This window comes from Nothobranchius furzeri, chromosome 2, assembly GCF_043380555.1.
Source record: "Nothobranchius furzeri strain GRZ-AD chromosome 2, NfurGRZ-RIMD1, whole genome shotgun sequence".
In the NCBI taxonomy this organism is placed as follows: Eukaryota; Metazoa; Chordata; class Actinopteri; order Cyprinodontiformes; family Nothobranchiidae; genus Nothobranchius; species Nothobranchius furzeri.
Window position 1 is genome coordinate 90,675,077 of NC_091742.1, and position 27,161 is coordinate 90,702,237.

The window sequence follows — 27,161 nt, forward strand, 5'->3', positions numbered from 1 at the left end:
TTATTAGCACATCAAAAGTCAATGAAAACAAAAAGTTATTATCAGGAGAGAGAGAATGTATTAGTGGTTAGCAGCAGTGTGCTAGTCGATGGCCCCCTCCATGAGGCCACCACAGCTCAGCAGAACGTCATTGTAGCTTCTTCTGGGGAGAAAAACACTTACAGAGAAAATAAAGTTAACAGCTGAAATTGCACAAAATAGTACAGTTAAAGAGCAGACTGTAGAATAAAGCAGTAGAGTGTGAAAAGTGGTCAGTGTGTCCTCCAGCAGTCTAAGCCTATAGCAGCATAACTACAGAGATAACTCTGGATAATCTATCCTATTTAGATGTAGGCATGTTGGAGGCAGGGCAAGGGAGAGCCGTCTTTACCGACTGTACACTCCACCTCCCTGTACTCCCCCACTTGTCCAGATTTAGGCTAACATCAGATTTTAACTATAGGCCCTATCAAATAAAAATGTTTTAAGCCTAGTCTTAAAAGTAGACAAAGTGTCTGCCTCACGGACTAAAGCTGGGAGCTGGTTCCACAGGAGAGGAGCCTGATAACTAAAAGATCTGCCTCCCATCCTAAGTTTAGATATTCTGGGAACCACCAGTAGACCTGCAGTCTGAGAGCAAAGTGCTTGGTTAGGAACATATGGAACAATCAGATTACTGATGTATGACGGACCGTGATTATTAAGAGCTTTATATGTGAGAAGAAGGATCTTAAAATCTATTCTGAATTTAACAGGTAGCCAATGTAGGGAAGCTAAGACAGGAGAGATATGATCTCTCTTTTAATTCTCATCAGAACTCTAGCTGCAGCATTTTGGACAAGCTGAAGACTTTTAACTACATTCTGTGGGCTTCCTGAGAGTAATGAATTACAGTAATCCAGTCTTGATGTAATAAATGCATGAACTAGTTTTTCACCATCACTCCTGGAAAGTATGCTTCTAATCTTAGCAATATTCCGAAGGTGGAAAAAGGAAATCCGACAAACTTGTGAAACCTGGGATTTGAATGACATGTCCTGGTCAAAGATAACACCAAGGTTCCTTGCTTTGTTCTCGGAGATTAATGTAATGCCATTCAGGTCAGGCGATTGGCTAAGCCATTTCCTTTTCTGGATTTCTGGTCCAAAGATGAGAACTTCCGTCTTGTCTTGATTTAAAAGCAAGAAGTTTAGAGTCATCCAATTTTTTATGTCCTCAAGACAAGCCTGTAATCTACCCAACCGATTGGGTTCATCAGGGTTAATGGATAAATATTAGGGCTGTAGCGAAGCCTCGATTACGTCAACGGCTCGATTCTAAAAATTTGTCGACGTCAGATCCGGTAGTCGACGCACCGCGCCCACTTGTTGCATTCCCAGGAGTTTGTAAATAGAGGTGGAATCTGCCCGTTTTTCCTCTAGTTTGCTCTCTTCTCCACCTTCACTAACATCTCCGCCAAATACCGAAGACCCGGAACAATGTCCGTCCGCTACTAGATCCCTTTCCTGTTTTGCCCGCCTTCGTCTCCCGGCAACGGACAACAACTTCCGGGGTCAAATGCGCTGCTCCGTCTCTCGCAGATGCAGAAAATCACCGGGAGCGTTTCTCCCTTCATAAAGGAGCTTCTTTCAGACATTAGGAGAGCTGTTTTGGTGGTAGCAGTCTCTCCTCCATGCTGGTCTGTTTGCTGCTGGGTGTTTTTTTTATTTAAACTTGGTAACTTGAACTTAACGTTGGTAAAGCTACTGTTAGCATTTTCGCTAACAGCTTCTTGCGTTACGTTTTGGTTTAGAGTTCATCTTTTTTGTGGTGTAGATCTCCCTTTTATTACATTTAGAGTGTTGTGGGTTTTTGGTTTCGTTTAAGATATCACCTTGAGTTTGGTTTAACTGCCCAGTTTAGAGTTGGACCTTTGGAGATTCTTATATTTGGTCCAGAACCCTGTAATCTTTGCTCAGTGGGACATCCCTACTTATTTGTACTTTTGTTTTAATTCCCCACAAGCAGAATTAGTTTATTATTCCCAATCTGTGGATGGAAAGGTTTATGTTTTTTTGTAGTTGTAAATAAACCTGATCATCATTTTAACTTTTAAATCCCGTTATTGTCCCTTCCTTTTTGCACATGAGCCAAACTCCCCAGGAAGGGTCGTAACACCACTCGCCTCACGCACATAAGTGACCAAAACAAAGCAGTATGGAGACACTGTCTCCAACCACCTCTCAGGCAGCAGCCTGCACTCCCAAGTTCTACACGTCACCAGAACATAACCAACCGCAACACAATAAAAGCAGTGTTCTACAAAATGGAAGGCCTGTATGTTTATTCTCTTACAGTAAGAATTTATCAACATTTTTTGAGGAATTTATTAGAGATTTTTTGGTTTTTATTAACTGTGCAATAGAAAAATAATCATTAGATTAATTGTCTAAATAGTCATTAGAATAGTCGACTATTCGATAAAATAATCGTCAGAATAATCGTTTTAAAAATAATCGTTTACCCCCAGCCCTAATAAATATAACTGAGTATCGTCAGCGTAACAGTGGAAGTTTATCCCATGTAATGATTTTACCAATTGGGAGCATATATATAGTAAAAAGAATTGGTCCAAGCACTGAACCCTGTGGTACTCCGCAAGTAACCCTGGAGTATGAAGAAGATTTGTCATGTACATTTACAAAATGAAATCTGTCAGACAGGTAGGATTTAAACCAGCCTAACGCTGTTCCTTTGATCCCTACAACATGTTCAAGTCTTTCTAAAAGAACATTGTGATCAACTATGTCAAAGGCAGCACTGAGATCTAATGACTAGAACAGACACAAGATTCTTATCTGAGGCCATGAGAATATCATTTGTAACTCTCACTAATGCAGTTTCAGTGCTGTGATGCTCTCTAAAACCAGACTGAAATTCCTCAAACAGAGCATTAGTGTTTAAATGCTGACATACTTGGATGGCCACTATTTTCTCCAGGACTTTGGATAAAAATGGAAGGTTAGATATTGGTCTATAATTCATTGGGTCATCTGGATCCAGAGAAGGCTTCTTAAGTGAAGGTTTGATTACAGCAACCTTAAAATCTTGTGGTACATACCCATTTACTAAGGATAGATTGATTATATCTAGAATGGGGGCAGTAACCAAAGGAAATGCTTCTTTAAATAATTTGGTTGGGATTGGATCCAAAATGCAAGTTGAAGGTTTAGATGAAGCTAATATTTTTGATAACTCTGAAAGCTCAACTGGATCAAAACGGTTCAAGCACAGATGAGGTTCTACAGTCACCTCTGAAGCTGCCTCACTTACTGAGGAAGAAGAAATCGCATTAGGGAGGATGTTAAAGATTTTGTTTCTAATAGAATTAATTTTACTTGTAAAAAATCCCATGAAGTCATTACTGCTGAGGGCTAAGGGAATAGATGGCTCAGAGCTATGATTCTGTGTAAATTTAGCAACTGTACTGAAAAGAAATTTAGGATTATGCTTATTCTCCTCAATTAATGCTGAAAAATAAGCAGTTCTAGTTTGTTGAAGCTTATTTTTATAAAGCACAAGACTATTTTTCCAGGATAGGTAGGCCTCCTCATGGTGCGTATAGCGCCATGTTCTCTCCAATTTCCTAGAGTTTTGTTTTAAGGCTCGTAGATGAGAGTTAAACCAGGGAGCCAACTTCCTGTCCCTAATTACCTTCTTTTTTAAAGGGGCAACATCATCTAATGCCACACGTAAAGAGGAATTAACATGATGAACTAAGGCATCAATTTGTGAGGGGCTAGAACTGAAAATATTGCCCTCTGCTACATGCCTCTGAGATGCTGAGGACAGTAAAGATGGAACAGTTGATTTAAAAGACGCAACTGCGTTGTCAGATAGAGACCGACTATAATGAAATTTACTTTCATGTCTCGAAAACTCAGTTATAAAAAACTCAAAGGTTATCATAAAGTGGTCCGAGAGGACTGGATTATGTGGAAAGATTGTTATTTCTTCACACTCAATGCCATAAGTCAGAACAAGGTCCAATGTATGATGGCAGGAGTGGGTGGAGCTATGTATTCTTTGAGTAGAACCAATTGAGTCTAAGATATTACTAAAGGCTACATTGAGGCAATCATTTTCGATGTCCACATGAATGTTGAAATCCCCCACTACAATGACCTTATCAGTATTTAGCACCAAATCAGATAAAAAATCAGAGATCTGATCCAAAAACTCAGAGTAAGGGCCTGGTGGATGATATAAAACTACAAACAAGAGTGGTTTTACAGTTTTGCTATCTGGATTAGGAAAACTAAGAATAAGATGTTCAAACGAACTGTAACTATTAATCTGTAAGGGACTGATTAATAAGTCCGAATGAAAAATGGTTGCTACTCCTCCTCCTCGCCCTGTACTTCGAGCAATATGATGATTTAAATAATTTGAAGGAGTCGACTCGTTTAAGCTAACATAGTCTTCTTGCTGCAGCCAGGATTCTGTGAGAGAGAGCAAAGAGATCTGATTATCACAAATCAAGTCATTAACTAACAAAGTCTTAGAAAAAATTGATCTAATGTTCAACAATCCACATTTATTTTTTCTAGTTCCACAAGGGTCAGTAATAGGTCCTATATTATTTACTTTATATATAAATAACATATGTAACGTGACAGATTTTTTCAAATTTATAATGTTTGCAGATGATACAAATTTTGTTTGTTCAGTTAAAGATGTAAAAGAACTTTTTAAGAAGGCCAAAAAAGAGTTAAATATCCTCAAATCTTGGTTTGATGTAAATAAACTATCACTGAATATAAAAAAGACTAAATTTATAATTTTTGGAAATAAGAAGGTAAAAATGGGGACTTTAAATTAACAATTTCAGATACTGAAATTGAAAGAGCGTCTGAAATAAAATTTCTTGGTGTTGTGATTGACTCTAACTTATCCTGTGTTGAGGGTCTGCCCTCATGAGGAAATTACAATGCAGTAATTTCTCCAAAAGACTGTGCCAAAAACGCCCTGGAGCGTGAATAAAGAGGCATATAAAAATATCAGCGCCAGCAACAACTTCATTTCCCATGAGCCTTTGCATCCGGAAGCAGCGTGATGGCGTCACCAAAGCGGAGCCGAGCATGGGTTCTGCGCATGTGCTGAGCCATGCAGAGTCCAGCCCGCCAGACAGCAGAGTCTATAACAAGCCAGCGAAACGAAACTTAACTCGTCTTTTGTTCCAGTTCAACTGGCATGGAGATGCACTCGTTTGCTATGGCTCCGGAGCATGTGCGAGGCCTAGCTGCAGAAGTGGACGGAACGCCGAGCCGCGGAAAACCGTCAAATCAACGGAGAATGCCGATTGAACACTGAGGGATGCCTCGCTGTTTCGTTCATTCAAAGTTTTTCTCTCTCTCACTTTCTGTTCCGTTTCTCTCTAATAAGTTCCGAATAAGCGATCAAACCGCGCGATCTGCTTCAAAATAGAACAACGGCTTTCCTATCTTCCGTACCAAAAACGCCATCGGACAACTGAAGTAAGCTCCGTTTCTTTTATTTGTTGATATCTAGGTTTGTTCATGGTGTGGCCACAGCATAAACAGATTATTAGAGATTTTAATTTGCCTTTGAGTGATCTTTTGTTTGTTTATTGGTCTTTGTGAAGCGGTTTTGAAGTTTGTCAAGTTTTGCTGTGCATGAAAGTTTGCTCACATCACTGTGAAAGCTCCCACACACACTGATTTCAGTGTGGTGGGGAGAGGAAAAAAGTCACACACACACACAGCTCACACACACACACATTCTGGTTTTCCGTGTTTGGGGGACACACACATACTTGTTTTTCGTGTTGGTAGGGGATAAGACTAAAACACACACTTATTGGGTCAGATTGTTTTACAGTATCATTTCATTGTTTCATTGTTTGTGTTTGTTTGATCAAATAAGTTGGTTAATATTGATTGGCTAAACGCTTTAGAAGGAGCTGAAGTGATTATATTAGTTAATAAATGTATTGCCAATTAGGGCTGCAACAACGAATCGATAAATTAGATTAAAATCGATTATTAAAAGCGTTGGCAACGAATGGCGTCATCGATTCGTTGTGTCGCACAACTCTTCCCAAGCGCGCCCATCCCCCCCCCCCCCCCCCCCCCCCCCCCCGGCCCGCCCGCCGTTGCAGACCGGACCGGAGCAAGCCAGATCAGCGCCAGGGAGAGCCGGCAGGTGTTTGGAAAGGAAAATGGCAGAAGCAGCGAGACCCAAAAAAGTTAAAACTTCTAAAGTTTGGGAGCATTTTCTGTTAAATCAGGCGAAGACATGCGTTACCTGCAACGTTTGTAAATCAGACTTGGCATGGCACGGCAGTACTACGGTAATGATGCAGCATCTGAAACGGAAGCATGTGGGAATCATCTGCGAGGAGGGAGAGAGCTCTATGTCCGGGTAAGTTAAAAACTTTTCAAAAGTGATTCACCCAAGCCCCGGATTATTACACAGGCTAGACAAGCCCTAAGCTCGTAAAAAAAAGTCTATAAAATCGTAAGCGCGACGCTTATTAAAAAAATGGGGTGGAGGGGAATCTTCCCGTAGACTCGCGCTGCTGCGAACCGGTTCCGCCGTCACATTCCCGCAGAAACCGGTTGATTTGATCACACTGGGGCCAGACTACTAGCATGTGGTTTTACAACCACAATCCTCAGAAGCGAAAACGCTTTTAAAAGGGAGGGAGGAGTCCTAACTGTTGCTGCAGGCGTGTTGTGTGAGAGCGCAGTTATATACTGGTTAATGTATTTGTGGCTATGAGACCCAGGCGCGTAGAGACTGGTGTTGAATGGTGACTGTTATGTGGCAGCGTGAGAAGTTCTCTTCCCGTATGGTTTTAGTGTTTTTAGTTCTTAGAATGGGTTGGCGTCTATCGTTAGATGATGACTGAGTGCCGGCTCAGCTGTGAGAGGTTCTTAAAAAGGTTCAGCGGGATGACGTCACCGTGTTGCGTCGGTGACGGGGATGCTGGGAGATGGAGTGCAGCACCCTCCAGGCCCACGGAGGAGGTCAGGAGGAGGAGTTCATGACAATGTGAGTCTATTTGGGATCATTGGAATGATCAGCAGCATTTCTTGATGTGACTTTATGGCAGTTGCCCAGGGCATCATCACAAGGAGGATGGCATTCATTTACTTTTGTTTATTTGGTATTTTTTCAGTCATTTTTGGAAATAATGATTAATTTTGATTAATTCACAACCTGTTTGATTACATTTAAAAATTAGTCGTTTGACATCCCCAATTATAATAAATGTCTACAGATGAGATCAAACAAGACAGATGAGAATTGCCCTTAAGCTGTTTAACTTGGACCAAGCATTTTAGGTCACAGATAGGTGTAGCTTAGGGTCTCTGTCTATACACCTCATCCTCCCTTGCTCATCCCCTTCCAAAGTATTCTGCAGGCTTCATTTCTGGTTTTTCATTTTTTGAAAAATGAGGCAGAAAGAGGTGTTGTCTGGCGAACCGCATGGTACACATGGAAGGGGCTGGGTGGAGTCAACACTTTCTCACTTGCTGTGCTAAAAGTTCATGTTGTGTCATAATAGGCTGACTTTATTCTTTATGATCTCCAGGGCAAAACAACAAACACTGAGCAGCTTGTTATTGTCAAGCAAATCATGCACACCTCAACATGCAGCTGTCATCACAAATAGCATCTTGAATATGCTGGTGACTGACATGAGGCCTCTCTCAATGGTGGAGGATGATGGTTTTATCGCCATGGTCCATACCTTGAATCCTGATTATACCCTCCCATCCAGGACCCATTTCACCAAACTCATGGAGAGAAAATATGTGGACACATTGCAAAAGATTATGACTGTAATTAAATCAACAAGCAGCAAGCTTGCTCTTACAGCTGATGTCTGGACCAGCATTGCCACTGAAGCGTACCTTGGAATTACATGTCACTACATCACAGAAGACTGGGAAATGCAGTCAATCTGCCTCACCACCAAACCACTGCAGGACATACACACTGCATCCAACATTGCAGAGTGGTTAGAGGAGGCAGTAACCCGATTTGACATTCCTCTCAACAAAATCATTGCTCTAGTGCATGATAATGGTGCCAATGTTGTGGCTGCAGCAAACATCCTGGAGGAGAAACATGGGTGGTCCTCTGTCAGTTGTACTGGCCATACATTACAACTTGTGATAAACTCTGCTTTGAAGAATCAAGCTATCGATAAAGCTGTTAGGGCGGCAAGATGTCTGGTTGAACACTTTAAGAGAAGTGAGCTTGCCACCACAAAGCTTAAAGAAAAACAGAAACAAATGGCCACACCTGAGCACAACCTAGTCCAAGATGTAAGCACACGGTGGAACAGCACATTTTATATGATCACCAGACTGCTTGAACAAAGGTGGCCCGTGACAGCAACACTGTCTGACAGCTCGGTCACACACAAGGACAAAAAGTATCTGGACCTGAAACCAGACCAGTGGAGCTTGCTTGAGGAGCTTTCGGAGGCTCTTAAGCCTTTTGAATGTGCCACTGTCTTTATGAGCGGGCAGACATACACCACTATATCTGCTATACCTCCACTGGTGAAGGGGCTGTTGAGGTCCACTCTGAGTGCAGATTTTCAGTCAGCTGCACTGCAGGCTTTCAAGCTTACGACTGTGGAGCAGCTGCAAGAGCGATGGAAGTTTGAAACATCTTTTTCAGACACTGCACCAAACACAGTAGTTCTTGCAGCAGCCCTTGACCCAAGGTTCAGGAGACTGAAGTTTCTGTCACCACAGGAAATCTTTGATGTCCAGGGCAAAATCCAAGCAATGGCATTTAAAGAGAGAAGGGAGGTGGATATGCAGCAGCGAAGCAGTAGCAGGACCACATCTACCAGTGATGCAGCTTCTAAATCAACACCAGGAACTCTTCTTGACTCACTCCTTGACTCTGATGGTGATGAAGACAGTCCAGGGCAAGTGGAAACTAGTGATGATGAGAATGTTCGAGTGAGGAATGAGGTCAACAGTTACTTTGGAGAAAAGAACCTTGCAAAAGAAGAAAGTCCATTGAAGTGGTGGAAAGAGAACCAAGACATATATCCCATGTTGGCCAGGCTAGCAAGGTCCTACTTGTCCATCCCAGGGACCTCAACTCCATCTGAGCGTCTGTTTTCTGCTGCTGGCAATATAGCCTCAAAGAAGCGAGCCAGTCTGAGTCAGGAGCATGTTGATATGCTAACATTTTTGCATTGCAATGCAACTTATTTGAAGCTGTAAGACAATTTAGGTGATAGCATGTTGTTTTTCTGTTATTGAACTGTTTTCTAATAATGTTATGTGTTTAATAAAGTGAAGGAAGGAGAGAAATAACGTTTCCCTAGCAGTTTTTTAAAATTTCCGCATGTAATCCGATTAATCGATTAATCGTGTCGAGACCCCATCCGATTAATCGATTATCCAAATAATCGTTTGTTGCAGCCCTATTGCCAATTAAGATTTTGTCTCAGGTGATTTGTTTGTGTTGATATAAAAATTAACTGCAGCTCGTAAACGAATCTAACTAACTTTAAGACAGACTGATAAGAGGTTTGGATTCATTTTCCCTTGTTAAAAAGGGTGGTGCCCCGATGCATATCTCCGGATATCCTAATTATGTAATAAAATCTGTAAATTTTTCCATATTTACGAATTTTATTGAAGAATCCAAAAAGTAAGTAAAAGCTTACAAATTATTCGTTTGCCCAACAATCACAACACCTGGAAGCATCATTTAAATTATATAAAAGGAAAAATTGCCAAATCTTTGGGTCTATTATATAAGCTGAAGGACATACTAAGCCATAAGGCCTTACGTCTAATATACTGTTCACTAATGCAATCATACATGGCATATTGTATCTATTTGTATGACATGTTATTGTACACATTATCTTAAGATGACTGACTGAATAAATTGATCATTCATTCATTCGTTCATATTGTCCCAATATAATTCAGTAATCTACAGATGAGTAAAATAACATGTTGCCAGCTTTACTGCTGTGTGTATTTATAGATATAACATCGGAAAATATTTAACCGATTGCCAATGCTAACTTGCTAGCTCGGATCATTGTTTTCTATCCAGGATGACAAACGGTGTTGTGCCGAAAAAGCGACTGGCTGCCAAAAAAAAGATTAGCCACTGTGGGATTGCGCACGGTTAGGGTAATTGCATTTCTTGTCGAAATTCCCCAGGATTTTGCCTTAAAACTTGGAATATCTAGCAATATGGACATTCAGAAAGCAGAAATAACCTCGTCCGGTACTTAAACAGATGTTTATTGCGGATATTAGTTTTTTCCAGTTCGGAAGTTGTTTTAAATGTTGCTATTTGTCTTAAACGTTCACAATGAGGATATATTGATCCTTTTTGCAATATTTGCGATTGAAAGATGGTTTGTGGTAAGAACTGACCTTCTTTATGTTACAGCCTTGATACAAAAAACTAAATAAACAGTGTAAAATGGCGCACTGTATTGAATGTAAACGTTGTATAAATGGAAATAAACAATTCTCCAGCGATTTGATTTTTTTCCCTTCTTTTCTTTAGTCCACTTGACATGGAGCCAGAGCCACAGTTAACTAGTTTGGGGCACATTTTTACTTGAAAAATAGTATTTAAACTGATCAAACTTTGGCTTTACAATGAAACTGTGTAGGTTACTATACATTACTTTGCTCTAGTTAAAATTAACAAGATAAAAGCACTTCAACACATAAAATTTAGATAGTCAATTGCCAAATAGTGACTATACCCTCCTGTTTACCTAAAAGAAATGCCTCACAATATCTTTAAATTCTTTATTGATGATTTTAATTGTAGACAACAAAAATGGCATTTTACTTGCCAAAAAGTGATTGAATCGCTCAGTTTTTCATGGAGGCTAAAATTGACCAAATAAGGGTTTTATGTATTATCTGTTGATGTTATTATACTCATACTGTCTACTGTATCATCATAAACACCCCAAAAATGGCAAAAAATGATCATTTCTCTTGCCAAAAATTGATTACAGTGTCCTGGTCATCTGTAATGGGTTAAATTGAAATGTAGCGTGGGCAGATCTACATACTAGGATTTAACACTGTTTGCTATCAGTTTGGTTAGATCCTGAGAAAAGGGTATGAACTTATATTATGCATAAATATCTAGGATATATTAATACAATTGATAGAAGTTCATACACTAACTGTCTTGGTCTATATTTTAATCGAAAGATTGATTTTTAATTTAAGATAATTAAATTTAATAGCAAAAGTTATTTATTAAACAGAAGACTTAATGGATTCTTTGCTTATTCAATAACCAAATGTACACCTGTTTTTCATTTCAAAGAAGAGTCAGGTTTAAAAAGTTAAGAATTTATTACTAACAATTTTAACGATGACAATTTGAAATTACAATTTAAAAAATAACAATTTGTAACTGACAATTTGTAACAGCTTTGATATTAAACTTGTTATTAAAAGCAAACCTGTGTCTGGATGGAAAACTAAAATGAAATGCGAGGTTGGATGCGTGGATGATCTCAGAAGATTTCTTTCAGAGAGAGAAACGCGTTCTGGGTGAAAACTTGTTTTTGCAGCTAAATTAATTGTTTCTTAGAGAAAACAGCATCAGACGCCATCTGTCGGACAGTGTCTACCTCACCCAGTTCAGGAGACCCTCTGTGGATCCGAGATGTCAGGTGGAAAGGGTTTCCTCCGAGCACGAGGTGGGTAGAAGGACCTTAGTGCGACTCAAATCGGTCCTGAGATGTCTCCGGGTCACAACGACTGATGAAACTATTTCTCGTCTCGTCTTCCTCCGCTTATCCGGGTCCGGGTCGCGGGGGCAGCATCCCAACTAGGGAGCTCCAGGCCGTCCTCTCCCCGGCCTTGTCCACCAGCTCCTCCGGCAGGACCCCAAGGCGTTCCCGGACCAGATTGGAGATGTAACTTCTCCAACGTGTCCTGGGTCGACCCGGGGGCCTTCTGCCGGCAGGACATGCCCGAAACACCTCCCCAGGGAGGCGTCCAGGAGGCATCCTGACCAGATGCCCAAACCACCTCAACTGGCTCCTTTCGATCCGGAGGAGCAGCGGTTCTACTCCGAGTCCCTCCCGAATGTCCGAGCTCCTCACCCTATCTCTAAGGCTGAGCCCGGCCACCCTACGGAGGAAACTCATTTCGGCCGCTTGTATCCGCGATCTCGTTCTTTCGGTCATTACCCAAAGCTCATGACCATAGGTGAGGATTGGGACGTAGATCGACCGGTAAATCGAGAGCCTGGCTTTCTGGCTCAGCTCCCTCTTCCCCACGACAGATCGGCTCAGCGTCCGCATCACTGCAGACGCCGAACCAATCCGCCTGTCGATCTCCCGATCCCTCCTACCCTCACTCGTGAACAAGACCCCGAGATACTTAAACTCCTCCACTTGAGGTAGGATCTCTCCCCCGACCCGGAGGTGGCAAGCCACCCTTTTCCGGTCGAGAACCATGGTCTCAGATTTGGAGGTGCTGATCCTCATCCCAGCCGCTTCACATTCGGCCGCGAACCTACCCAGCAAGAGCTGAAGGTCAGAGCTGGATGAAGCTAGGAGGACCACATCATCCGCAAAAAGCAGAGACGAGATTCTCCTGCCACCAAACTCGACACACTCCACACCACGGCTGCGTCTAGAAATTCTGTCCATAAATGTGATGAACAGAACCGGTGACAAAGGGCAGCCCTGGCGGAGTCCAACCCTCACTGGGAACAGGTCCGACTTACTACCGGCTATGCGGACCAAACTCACGCTCCTCTGGTAAAGGGACTGAATGGCCCTTAACAGAAAGCCACCCACCCCATACTCCTGGAGCGTCCCCCACAGGGTGCCCCTGGGGACACGGTCATAAGCCTTCTCCAAATCCACAAAGCACATGTGGATTGGTTGGGCAAACTCCCATGCCCCCTCCATCACCCTTGCAAGGGTATAGAGCTGGTCCACAGTTCCACGGCCAGGACGAAAACCACATTGCTCCTCCTCTATCTGAGATTCAACTATCGATCGGACCCTCCTCTCCAGTACCTTGGAGTAGACCTTTCCAGGGAGGCTGAGGAGTGTGATCCCCCTATAGTTGGAACACACCCTCAGGTCACCCTTCTTAAAGATGGGGACCACCACCCCGGTCTGCCACTCCCTAGGAACTGCCCCCGATGACCACGCAATGTTGTAGAGACGTGTCAACCATGACAGCCCTACAACATCCATAGCCTTGAGATACCCAGGACGAACCTCATCCGCCCCCGGGGCTCCGCCGCTGTGTAGTTGTTTGACTACCTCAGCAACTTCTGCCCCCGAGATCGGACAGTCCATCCCCAGGCCTCCCAGCTCTGGTTCCTCCTCGGAATGCGCATTGGTGGGATTGAGGAGCTCCTCAAAGTATTCCTTCCACCGTCCGACTATAGCCTCAGTTGACGTCAGCAGCTCCCCATCCCCACTGTAAACAGTGTGAGCGAGTTGCTGCCTTCCTCTCCTGAGGCGCCGGACAGTTTGCCAGAACCTCTTTGGAGCCGATCGATAGTCTTTCTCCATGGCCTCACCAAACTCCTCCCACGCCCGAGATTTTGCCTCGGCAACTGCCACTGCTGCACCCCGCTTGGCTATCCGGTACCTGTCTGCTGCCTCCGGAGACCCACAGACCAGCCACGCCCTGTAGGCCTCCTTCTTCAGCCTGACGGCTCCCCGAACCTCTGGTGTCCACCAGCGGGTACGGGGGTTGCCACCACGACTGGCACCGGCCACCTTACGACCACAGCTAGCAACAGCCGCCTCGACAATCGCAGAGTGGAACAAGGCCCACTCGGACTCAATGTCCCCCACTGCTCTCGGGACGTGGTCAAAGCTCTGCCGGAGGTGGGAGTTGAAGACCGTCTTGACAGGTTCTTCTGCCAGGCGTTCCCAGCAGACCCTCACTATGCGTTTGGGTCTGCCAGGTCTACGCGGCATGTTCCCTTGCCATCTGATCCAACTCACCACCAGGTGGTGATCAGTTGACAGCTCCGCCCCTCTCTTCACTCGGGTGTCCAAAACATACGGTCGCAGGTCAGATGATACGACTACAAAATCTATCATCGACCTGTGACCTAGGCTGCCCTGGTACCAAGTGTACCGGTGGGCATCCTTATGTTCGAACATGGTGTTCGTTATGGCCAAACTGCGGCTTGCACAGAAGTCCAATAACAAAACACCGCTCGAGTTCTGATCAGGTGGGCCGTTCCTCCCAATCACACCCCTCCAGGTCAAGCTGTCATTGCCCACGTGAGCATTGAAGTCCCCCAGCAGGACAATGGAGTCCCCTGATGGAGCACTATCTAGCACTCGTCCCAGGGACTCCAAAAAGGGTGGGTACTCTGAACTGATATTTGGCCCATACGCACAAACAACAGTCAGGACCCGTTCCCCGACCCGAAGGCGCAAGGAAGCTACCCTCTTGTCCCCCGGGGTAAACCCCAACACACAGGCAGAGAGTCTCGGGGCTAACAAAAAGCCAACCCCAGCCCTCCGCCTCTCACCCGGAGCAACTCCAGCAAAGTAGAGTGTCCAACCCCTCTCCAGGTCTCGGGTTCCAGAGCCAATGCAATGTGTCGAGGTGAGTCCGACTATATCTAGCCGGTACCGCTCAACCTCTGCCACAAGCTCCGGCTCCTTCCCCGCCAGCGAGGTGACGTTCCATGTCCCAAAAACTAGTTTCCTTGTCCGGGGATTGGACCGCCAAGGCTCCCGCCTTGGTCTGCCACCCGATTCACATTGCACCGGACCCTTCATGTTCCTCCTGTGGGTGGTGGGTCCACAGTTGGACGAGCCCATGTATCCGGTTCGGGCTGGGCCCGGCCGGGCCCCATGGGCGAAAGCCCGGCCACCAGGCGCTCGCTCACGGGCCCCAACCCCAGGCCTGGCTCCAGGGTGGGACCCCGGTAACCCTCCGGGCCGGGTACTCCGACTCTTCGTTTTCACCGCCATGAAAGATCCTTCGAACCGTTCTTTGTCTCACCCTTCACCTAAGACCAATTTGTCATGGGAGACCCTACCAGGGGCACTAAGTGCCCCAGGCAACATAGCTCCTAGGATCATTAGGGCACTCAAACTCCTCCACCACGATAAGGTGACGGTTCAAGGAGGAAACTATTTGCGTCTCAAAATCAATAACTCTGAAGGAGTTTTGCGTCAACTGGTTACAGGTGCATTTATTCGGAGCGATTCTTTCGGCGTGACAGAACGCTTAGTGAGGATTCAGGTGGCCGTCCCTCGTCCTCTGGTTGGTTCAAGAACTGGACTTGAGCTGCTGAGATTTTAGTTTTAACAAAACCTCAGAACATGCCCTCTCAGTGTCAGAAAGCTTTTTGTTATGGAGCAAAGACGTGTGAGAGCAAGTTAACTTTTACCCTGGATTCAGTCCTGCATGAGGTGTACACGTGCCAATGACCTTCTGGTTACTGATCACACATTACTGATTATCATAAATAATAATTATTATTAACGCAAAGAATAATACATCTTTTCAGTAATTAAATACATTAATACTGAACCATGATGATTATTTATGATGATTATTATATGATTGTAATAAACAGTAAAAACAGTTTATTAAAATTATTATTCTAAAATCTTTAAGTGTCCTTCATCTTGGGACGGAACAGCAGACAGATAAAATATGATGTTTATCAGACTTCACGGCTCCTTCACAGATGGATAATCTGTGGAACAAAAGTTACAGCTTGACCCAGCTGGGGAAGTGTGACCTTTGGGTCACAAATATGAGGCCATTCTTGTCGCTACAAGATGTAGGTTATTATTTTAGATCAAACCTATGTTAGTTAATAATACTTGTAACTCAGGGCAGCGCAAATGGGAGGAGCAAATAATCTGCTTGTTTTGTTTTTTATAATCGTTCAAAACTCAGATCGTAATCGTGATTAAAATTCGATTAATTGAGCATCCCTAGGTCAGATTGTTTCCACACCATGCCACAAAGCTCTCCACCAGCTCTCTGTACTCAGCTTCCTGTCCATCTCTAATACACCCGACAACTGCAGAGTCATCTGAGTATTTCTGTAGATGACAGGTCTCTGATTTGTACTGGAAGTCTGAGGTGTACAGGGTGAAAAGAAATGGTGAGAGTACAGTCCCCTGTGGTGCTCCAATGTTACTGATCGCCTGGTTTGATGTGCAGTTCTTCAGCTTCACAAACTGTGGTCTGTTTGTCAGGTAGTCTTTAATCCCGGTGATAGTTGAGGCCCCCACCTATGTCTTCTGGAGTTTCTGGCAAAGTACATCAGGCTGGATTGTGTTAAATGCACTGGAGAAATCAAAGAACATGACCCTGACAGTGCTGCCTGCTTTGTCCAGATGACAGTGGATTGGTTGAAGCAGCTGGATGATGGCATCTTAAACTCCAACTCCATGGCGACAAGCAAACTGCAGCGGGTCCTGATACGTTCTAGTTTGCTTATTCAGGTGGACCAACAGGAGTCTCTCCAGGACCTTCATGATGTGGAATGTCAGGGCAACCGGTCTGTAGTCGTCATTGACAAATGGGAGAGTTTTCTTTAAAACTGGAACAAGGCAGGATGTCTTCCACAGGACTGGAACCTTCTCCTGGGCCAGGCTGAGGTTGAAGAGGTGCTTTAGAATCCCACAGAGCTGCTCTGCACAGGCCTTCAGTACCCTGGGGCTGACACCATCTGGACCTGCAGCCTTGTTCCTGTTCAGTCTCTCCAGCCACCTCTTCACCTGACTTCTAGAGACAGATAGGTGGGAGGGGGAGGTAAATGGGGCAGCAGCATATCCTGACTTGGTTGAAGACAGATTTATAGAACCAGAAGAGTCCATGACTGCATTAGAGGACAAAAGAGCTGGAGTGTGACAGGAAAATGTTGGATCAAAGGAGGATGGGATATCTGATTGGCTGGGGACAGGCCTGAACTGAACCTATTGAAGAACTTGTTCAGTTCATTGGCTGTGTCCAGGCTGCCATCTGTCCAATCCTTCCTCTGCTTGAAGCCTGTGATCTTTTTCATCCCTGACCAGACATCTCTGATATTGTTCCTCTGTAGTTTGTTCTCCAGCTTCTTCCTGTATGCCTCCTTGCTGTCTCTGATCTTGATCTTCAGTTGCTTCTGTATACTCCTCAATAATTCCCTGTCTCCCTCCGTGAAGGCTCTTTTTTTTCTCATTTAGCAGATTCTTCAGTTTACTGGTGATCCAGGGTTTGTTATTAATTCAATTCAATTCAATTTTATTTATATAGCGCCAAATCACGACAAGAGAGCACTTCACATAATAAATATTCCAATTCAGGTCAGTTCATTAAGCCAATCAGAAATAATGTTTCCTATATAAGGAACCCAGCAAATTGCATCAAGTCACTCACTAGTGTCAGTGACTTTACAGCAATCATCATACTAAGCAAGCATAAAGCGACAGTGGAGAGGAAAACTCCCTTTTAACCGGAAGAAACCTGAGAATCCTGGCTCAGTATAAGCAGCCATCCTCCACTACTCACTGGGGATCGAGAAGACAGAGCAGCACACACACACACACACACACACACACACACACACACACACACACACACACACACACACACACTTATTAGCGAAGCATCTCACCGTTCTGGTTGGTATGATGTTGTCCACACAGAAGTTTATATAGTCAGTGACACATCCAGTCATGGCATTGATGTCCTCTTCATATCCTTGGCAGAGAGCCATCCAATCAGTGGTCTCAAAACAACTCTGCAGGGCTTCTTCAGCATCCTGTGACCATTTTCTCACAGTTCTTCTTGTCACAGGTTGCCTCTGAACAAGTGGTTTGTATTCTGAGCAGAGAAAATCAAGATTGTGATCTGATTGTCCCAGAGAAGGTCTTGTTTTGGACATGTGTGCATTGTTTACATGTGTGCATTGTTTACATTTGCATAACACAAATCCAATGTGTTGTTTTCTCTGGTGGAGCAGCTGACAAACTGTTGAAATGTTGGAAGTATAGCAGAGAGCGAGGCATGATTAAAATCTCCAGATACAGCCACAAATGCATTGGGGTGCTGGGTTTGTACCTTAGCGACAACGGAACTGATGGCGTCATTACATGCATTTTCAGCCATGGCTGAAGGTGTAATATAAACGGTTGCCAAGACAACACTGGTGAACTCTTAGCAAATAATATGGGCGACAACTTACTGCCAAGAGTTCAACATCTGGGCTGCAGAGACAACATTTCACTGAAACATGACATGGGTGGCACCATCTGTTGTTGACAAGCACTGCCACTCCACCTCCTTTTCTTTTCCCGCTCCTCTTCAGATCTCTGTCTGCTCGTACAGTCAGGAATCCTGGCAGAGAGATGCTGGAATCACTGATATGGTCCTGCAGCCACGTCTCAGTGAAACACATAACACTACACTGCCGATACTCTGGCTGAGTCCTTGAAAGGGCTTGGAGTTCATCCATCTTGTTGGCCAGTGATCTCACATTGCCCGTTATGATCGATGGAAGAGATGGTTTGAATTTCCTCTTTCTCTGTCTCAGTTTTTCTCCCGCTCTGCACCCACGCTTCTTGCGTTTTAGCTCATTTGGGATTTGTGGCTTCAGTTGAGGTATTATTTCAGCCTTCCCAATGTTAATCAGCTACTCCCGATTGTAAACCAGCTTGTTGCCATGGTTACTGTAGCAGAGCTGCGTAGGGAATACTGGCTGTTGAGAGAAAGAGAAGCTGTCAAGAAGCACCAGCACAATTGTGTGGATTGCAGGAAGTGGAGAGGAAACCCGCAAGTCCCCAGAATGGCAGATTTGCCCCCTTCCAGTTTGCGGTTGTTCTTTCCTGCCTTCTATTCAACAGGAGTTGACTGCTTCGGCCCTATGTTTGTAAAGGTGGGACGACGTACTGAAAAGAGGTGGGGGATCCTATAGAAGTGCCTTACTACACGTGCTATCCATCTAGACCTCCTACCAAACATGGACACGGATTCCTTCTTAATGTCCCTCCGACTGTCATAGCTCGAAGAGGAAAGCCTTACGAGATCCTGTCAGACCAAGGCACTAATTTCAGAGGAGGGAGTAAGGAGCTTCACGAAGCTTTCCGTGCCATGGAACCAGTTAAGGACCAACTCGCTGCTCAACAGATCCGCTTCTCCATCTGCGTCAGTGCGGAGACACGCAACGTCCTTGCGGAGCTGCTGGAGAGCTCCGCAAGGGTGGACGGAGTCGAGCTCTCTTTTCTAAACATCCGTCAGTGGAGACGAACAACGCAAGCTTGTGATTGGTCAGGACACAGCTGTTGTCTACAGTGCCGCCATTGCACCCTCAAAAACATAAAGAGAGCCGAGGATACAAGCGGCAGACACGGAGAAGCTTGAAGAATGCCTTGCGAAAAAACTCTAAAATATGTACGTTTAATTCCCCGTGACTGGAGGAGTGAAAAGATGCGCAGCAAGCGTTTTATTTATGGACGGAAATGACAGGAAACGTGGGTTTAGAGTTGGCGAGCGCATGAAGAGGTGGAGGAGAAGGAGAGACAAATTTGTCTGTGTTAAAAAGTCTCTTATATACAAAAAACACAATATAAACACACTATCTTGGACCGATACATGACAGGATACCACAGAACAGCGCTACGCCCTCTGTTGTCTTGCCGGGCAATTGCTTTGCAACACTCCCCAGTTGACGGAGAAGTATGAGAGCAAAACGCTTCCGTCAATCCGTGCGTGTCTGTCCCTTGCGGAGCTGACGGAGAAGCATGAACCAGGCCTTGGACCTCCTGCTCTGGATTCTGAGAAGTGTAGCGTTATGAATATGCCATTTCTGCCCTTAACAGCTGCCCTTTGACACAGTGACAGTGTGCATAAATTGCCAAGGTCTTGCGCTTGCTTTTGATGTTTACATTCCAGCAAAGAAGAAGACAGAAGAAGGACGAAGAACTTTTTTCATTAGTTAATAAAAGATCTTTATTTCTAATAAAGCTAATCAAAACAACTGTTGGTCAATAATAATCAGGTGACTGATCTGTGAAATCACAATGTTATGATTTATGTGTTTAATGAATAACAGGACTTTGGACTAACTGAGCTAGACACCCTGACACATTGTTCACTCATCCAATCAGAACTTCCTTTCTGATGCGTGGCAGAGCTCTGTGGTGTTTAGTTAATTTGTCCACTCCGATTGGCTAAGATTCATAAACAACTGAGCTTAATAAAACAGAACAACGCCATTTTAGATCGGTTCCACCGCAAGTTTCAACGTAGTTCCAACGTGAGTTCAACCAGCTCTCAAATCCATCTGATGTCCAACATCGCTAAGTGAAGTACAGGCTGGCCAGCTGTATTTTCTTCTTTTAAGCTGAGAACTGTCAAGCTGGAAAACTGTCGTTATATCAACAAGACGACGGTTCCTTCAGAATAAAAGCTGAACTCTATGACCCAATAAAGGGGGGTCTCTACGTGACGCTGAAATCTGCCCTTGTACCGGGAGGATATCCATAGACTGGTTTGTCGTGCTGCCGACGCTCTTTCACCAATTTCGGCACCAAGGAGGGTCAGGGACCTGGCATCCGGATCTAACACGGAGGTCTCCGCGTTCGGTACGTAGATCGGCATAGATTGCGTCTCATGTCTTCCTCCTGAAATCCATTGTTGGTCAGTTAGGGCAACAACACCTCGCACTCAGACTCGCCTCCACCAGATGGAGATTCTGAACTGACACACACACCAACACGTCAGCTCACATTCATCTGCATCCATCATTAGAGAGTTAGTCCTGGTGATTGTTTCGAATGATTATAAAATAAATAATCTTAAACGTCCCATCTCTCTTTTCTTGTCTCTAACTCAATACAAGGTGTTTGAATAAAATTCCCTGTGGTAAAAACAACCTCTTCTGATTCTAAGTGCCCGGTCCAAAGATTAAACTCTGGACCTTAAAGTGTAAGAATATAACAACTATATTCCGCTACAGAAGTCAGCATTCACACCTCTGGCATCTTGGTTCCGTTGGACCCAGTCAGCTTGTTCCACAGAACTGAGTGCGGAGCAGGGGGGGCATTGGAGGCAGGGCAGATGCCCACACACACACCCAGAGTCAGGGGCGGAATTGCAGAGAGTGGGGACCAGTGTGGGCTGCGGGTCGAAGGTTTACACACACACTAAGAGGAGCTGAGCTCAGGCCTGTGTGCAGGAGTGGAATGGCAGGTGGTCAAGTGTTTACACAGAGGGAGACTATCTCAGGCTTGATTTATTTTATCAACAAGCCTGAGACTAGTCTCGCTTCAACAGAAAGCCTGTTAATTGTGTTAATAAGCGAAGGGCATTTAATTTGCTTTAACGACATATTTACGCAGATAGGACTTTACAGTCGCCCAGAACATTTTATTGAGGATGTTTTTCCGAAACCAGGTCTGTATGACCGACGTCACCTCGTCTTTAGAGGCACCTGCAGCTGCAGCCGCTGATATCAGAAACGGGGATCCGCGCTGCAACCTGAGCAATTAATCCATTCCACATATTTCCAGTAGAGAACATTTGCTGAAAGATTTGTGCAATAATCAGATTTTATTTTACTTCCACAAAATGCTAATTTTACATGAGATATTACGAGAACCGGGGAAGGCTTGCCATCAAATTAGAAATCCGTCCCTTGTTAATTACAAGTCAGGCTGGGCAGCTCACTGGCTGCTTCCAGGCCAGCGACATTCAAGAGCTACCGGTAGCTCACGACCAACATGCTGGAGACCCCTGCAATAACACAACTCTCATATGTGTGAATTTAAAGTTACAGCAGTCGGTATTTCACGTTATGCGTTTCTGTTTCCTACAGATGTTCAACAGATGGTGCAGGTTAAAGAAGATCCTGAAGAACAGAGTGCTGGTGTGGAACAGCAGGACCCAGAACATCTCCACATAAAGGAGGAAAAGGAGGAACTCTGGACCAGTCTTAAGGGAGAGCATCTCTGTTTGAAGGAGGAGACTGATTCTGCCTGGTTTCATTTCACTGCTGTTTCTATAAAGAGTGAGGATGATGAAGAGAAACGTCTGTTTTCACAGCTTCATCAGCAGCAAATAGAAGACAAAGATGTCCCAACCAGCAGCTCATCTGACCAGATGACAGCAGAAACTGGTGGAGGAGCAGGAACTAGCAGGAACCCAGATCTGAACCCTCATGAACAAACATCTGATTCTTCAGAGACTGAAGTTAGTGGAGATGATATGAATCTAGACTCTGGGATGTCAGACTCTGGGTCTGAAACTGGAGACGAAGGCCATGACTGGAATGAGAAAAGGTCTTCTGAGTCAGGTGTTAAGACTGTCAACATATCCCTTAGCTGCCTTGAGTGCTGTGAACGATTTCATGACAAGCAGTCTCTCCAGAAACACGTGAGAGTAACCAGTCATTCAGCAATCAGGTCTTCCAGCTCTTTGGGTAATAAGAAATCGGTTGGACTTAAGCAACCTGTAGACCCATATAGGGATGTCCAGAAAGAACTAAAATCATTTAGTTGTGGTGACTGTGGAAAAATATTTAGTACAAAATCAAGTTATAACAGACACCAGAGAATCCACACAGGACATAAACCATTTGCTTGTGAGTTCTGTGGAGAAAGGTATGGACAAAAGAAAAATTTATTCAATCACATGAAAGTCCACACAGGACATAAACCTTTTGTCTGTGAGCTCTGTGGACAAACATTTAAACATAAGTCGAATTTAAACGATCACACGAGAGTCCACACAGGACATAAGCCATTTGTCTGTGAGCTCTGTGGAAAAAGATTTACCCATAAGTCGAATTTAAACGATCACATGAGAGTCCATACAGGACAGAAACCATTTGTCTGTGAGCTCTGTGGAAAAAGATTTACCCAAAAGGCTAATTTAAACACTCACATAAGAGTCCACACAGGACATAAACCATTTGTCTGTGAGCTCTGTGGAAAAAGATTTACCCAAAAGTCAAATTTAAATGATCACATGAGAGTCCACACAGGTCAGAAGCCTTTTTTCTGTGAGCTCTGTGGAAAAAGATTTACCCATAAATCAAATTTAAACAGTCACTTGAGAGTCCACACAGGACATAAACCATTTGTGTGTGAGCTCTGTGGAAAAAGATTTAAACATAAGTCAACTTTCATCTGTCACATGAGAGTCCACACAGGACAGAAGCCTTTTGCCTGTGAGTTCTGTGGAGAGAGATTTGAACACAAGTTGGATTTAAACACTCACATGAGAGTCCACACAGTACAGAAGCCTTTAATCTGTGAGTGCTGTGGAAGAAGATTTAAACATAAGTCAGCTTTAGACCGTCACATGAGAGTCCACACAGGACAGAAGCCTTTTGCCTGTGAGCTCTGTGGACAAAGATTTACCCAAAAGTCGAATTTAAACACTCACATGAGAGTCCACACAGGGCATGAACCATTTGTCTGTGAGCGCTGTGGACAAAGATTTAAACATAAGTCAGCTTTCAACCGTCACATGAGAGTCCACACAGGACAGAAGCCTTTTGGCTGTGAGCTCTGTGGAAAAAGATTTACCCAAAAGTCGAATTTAAACACTCACATGAGAGTCCACACAGGACATAAACCATTTGCTTGAGTTCTGTGGAGAAAGATTTGGACAAAAGAGAAATTTATTCAAGCACATGAGTGTCCACACAGGATAGAAACCTTCTGTTTGTGAGCTCTGTGGAAAAATTTAAAGTGACTGTGTGTATTTTCCCTGGCAATGGGGGGCAGTGCATACATAAATGATTGCAAGCAAGTTGTTTTTTTGTGTTTGAGTAAGACTTTACCAATGTATGGCTATTAGGGTCAAAAACCTCTGCACTATTCAAACATGTCTTGTCAGTTTACAGCAACAGATTCCAAATGCAAAAAGCACGCTTGAAATGAACTCTAGACCAGGGGTGTCAAACATGCGGCCCGCGGGCCGGATCCGGCCCGCAAGCGGGTTAAATCCAGCCCGCGAGATGGTTGTGTAAACTTTATTTTCATACTTTACAATGTAGAGTGAAAATAAACTTATCTTAGTGAGCAAGTTTTCTCTGTAATGAGTATAAATAAAACCAAGCTGCGCGCAAGGCCCACACAAGAACTTGAATCACATCCTGAAGTTGGCCGCCACTCAGGATGTGACTTCTGATATTGATGTGCTGGTGAAAGCTAAAAGATGTTAGGTAAAATTAGTCAAATATACTTTAAGTGCTACATGAAAGTGATCTAGCCATGTGATCTGTAAGCTCTTTGAATCACTAAGGAATGCTTTTTTTATTGATTGATTTTTTATTTTATTTATTTCAAATTTTCAAGTACACTTCAGGTGTTGTACTTGTACTATTTTGGATACACTGTCCTCAGGCTCCAGCCTTGTTTTATATTGATTGTATTAAAACAAAGAAAACAATCTGAAGTTGTTTTTAATTTACCGGTCTGGCCCACTTGGGACTAGATTTCTCGCAATGTGGCCCCTGGGCTAAAATGAGTTTGACACCCCTGCTCTAGACCTTTTATCTGCTCATTGTAATAGAGATGAGGGAATAACACACACCTGGCCATGGAACAGCTGAGATGCCAAATGTCCCATTTCTTTTGGTCCCTTAACAAGTGGGAGGCACATATGCTAACTGTTGTAATTCCTACACCGTTCACCTGATTTGGATGTAAATAACCTCAAATAAAAGCTGACAGTCTGCAGTTAATGCACATCTTGTTCGTTTCATTTGATATCCATTGATCCATTGTGGTGGTGTATAGAGCCAAAAATGTTACCATTGTGTTGATGTCCCAATATTTATGGACCTGACTGTATCTTATGTAGAAAATAAGTTCAACTTAAAATGCCAGGAGATTAGTGATGTGAACTCCGGCTCTTTTAATAGAACCGATTCTCACAGCTCGGCTCGTCATCGTCGTCTTCCTCCGCTTATCCGGGTCCGGGTCACGGGGGCAGCATCCCAACTAGGGAGCTCCAGACCGTCCTCTCCCCGGCCACTTCCACCAGCTCCTCCAGCAGGACCCCAAGGCTTTCCCGGACCAGATTGGAGATGTAACCTCTTCAACTTGTCCTGGGTCGACCCGGGGGCCTTCTGCCAGCAGGACATGCCTGAAACTCCTCCCCAGGGAGGCGTGCAGGAGGCATCCTAACCAGATGCCCAAACCACCTCAACTGACTCCTTACGATCTGGAGGAGCAGCGGTTCTGCTCTGAGTCCCTCCCTAACGTCCGAGCTCCTCACCCTATCTTTAAAGCCTAGCTCAGCCACCCTACGGAGGAAACTCATTTCGGCCGCTTGTATCCGCGATCTTGTTCTTTCGGTCATTACCCAAAGCTCATGACCATAGGTGAGGTTTGGGACGTAGATCGACCGGTAAATCAAGAGCCTGGCTTTCTGGCTCAGTTCCCTCTTCACCACGACAGATCGGCTCAGCGTCCGCATCACTGCAGACGCCGAACCAATCCGCCTGTCAATCTCCCGATCCGTCCTACCCTCACTCTTGAACAAGACCCCGAGATACTTAAACTCCTCCACTTGAGGTAGGGCCTCTCTCCCGACCCGGAGATGGCAAGCCACCCTTTTCCGGTCGAGAACCATGGTCTCAGATTTGGAGGTGCTGATCCTTGTCCCAGCCGCTTCACACTCGGCCACGAACCTACCCAGCAAGAGCTGAAGGTCAGAGCTGGATGACGCTAGGAGGACCACATCATCCGCAAAAGCAGAGACGAGATTCTCCTGCCACCAAACTCGACACACTCCACACCACGGCCGTGCCTAGAAATTCTGTCCATCCAATCCAATCCAATCCAGTTTATTTATAAAGCACTTTACAAGACCCAGCACAGGAACAAAGTGCTGTACAGAAAGTACATTAAAACAATTGACTAGAAAGAAAACAGCAAAGATAAATAAAACACATGATACATAAAATTAAACTAGCCCTATATTAAAAATAAAAACTTGATAAAACTTGATAAAACCGCATTTGAATCACCTAAAACAGCTAAAATAAAATAAAAAATAGAAACCAACATCTCACAAGGTATTAAAAGCCAGGGTAAAGAGGTGTGTTTTCAGGAGTGCCTTAAAAGCAGATAAGGAACTGGCCTGTCTTATCTCTAAAGGAAGTTCGTTCCACAGTTTTGGGGCTGCAACAGCAAAAGCACGATCTCCTCTAAATTTACGCTCAGTCCTGGGTACAATCAGGAGCAGCTGATCAGCAGACCTGAGAGAGCGGGAGGGAGTGTAAGGCTGTATCAGATCAGAGAGATAAGAGGGGGCAAGGCCATGAAGACCTTTAAAAGCAAATAAAAGAATTTTAAAATGAATCCTAAAAGAAATGGGCAGCCAGTGAAGTGAAGCTAAAACAGGGGAAATGTGCTCAAACTTTCGAGTGCCAGTTAAAAGACGAGCTGCGGCATTTTGCACTCTCTGTAGCTGACTAATACATGATGCACTGACCCCAATGTAGAGTGCGTTACAGTAATCCAGCCGAGTGGTTACAAAGGCGTGGATCACTGTCTCAAAGTGCTGCCGTGAAAGAATTGGCTTTATTTTTGCCAGCTGCCTGAGGTGAAAGAAGCCAGATTTTACCACCGCCTTAATCTGATGTTCAAACTTCAGATCACAGTCCACTTTGACCCCCAAGTTGGTGACAGTTGGTTTAACAAACTGGGCCAAGGAATCTACAAACACATTGGGTGTCTCAGTAGGACTACCAAAAATCATCACCTCAGTCTTTTTATCATTGAATTTTAAAAAATTCACAGACATCCAAGCCTTTATGTCGTCAAGACACTGTAGTAATGGCTGTATGAGGTTTCTGCCTTTTTTCTTTAGAGGGACATAGATCTGACAGTCGTCAGCATACAAGTGGAAGGCAATGCCATGCTTTCTCAATATAGAACCGAGAGGAAGAAGATACAAAGAGAAGAGGAGGGGGCCTAGAACTGAGCCCTGCGGGACACCACACAAGAGCGGAGCGGAGGACGACACATAGTCACCGAGACTGACACAAAAAGTTCGCCCCGCCAAATAGGACCTGAACCACTCCAGAGCTGTGCCGCTAATGCCCACCCAGTGCTCTAAACGAGAGAATAAAACAGCATGATCCACAGTATCAAAAGCAGCTGTCAAATCTAAAAGCACAAG

General features: G+C 44.3%; 1 protein-coding gene across 1 annotated transcript in view; it reads left to right on the top strand.

Annotated features, from left to right (window-relative positions):
* The window catches only part of LOC107373341 (zinc finger protein 235), a 36,391-nt gene extending 11,676 nt beyond the window's left edge, over positions 1 to 24,715 (top strand). Inside the window, exon 3 of the mRNA XM_054737075.2 lies at positions 21,838 to 24,715. Coding sequence (XP_054593050.2) covers positions 21,838 to 23,612 — 1,775 coding nt within the window. The 3' untranslated portion in view covers positions 23,613 to 24,715. The remainder of the gene's footprint in view (positions 1 to 21,837) is intronic.
* Positions 24,716 to 27,161: the final 2,446 nt, after the last annotated feature.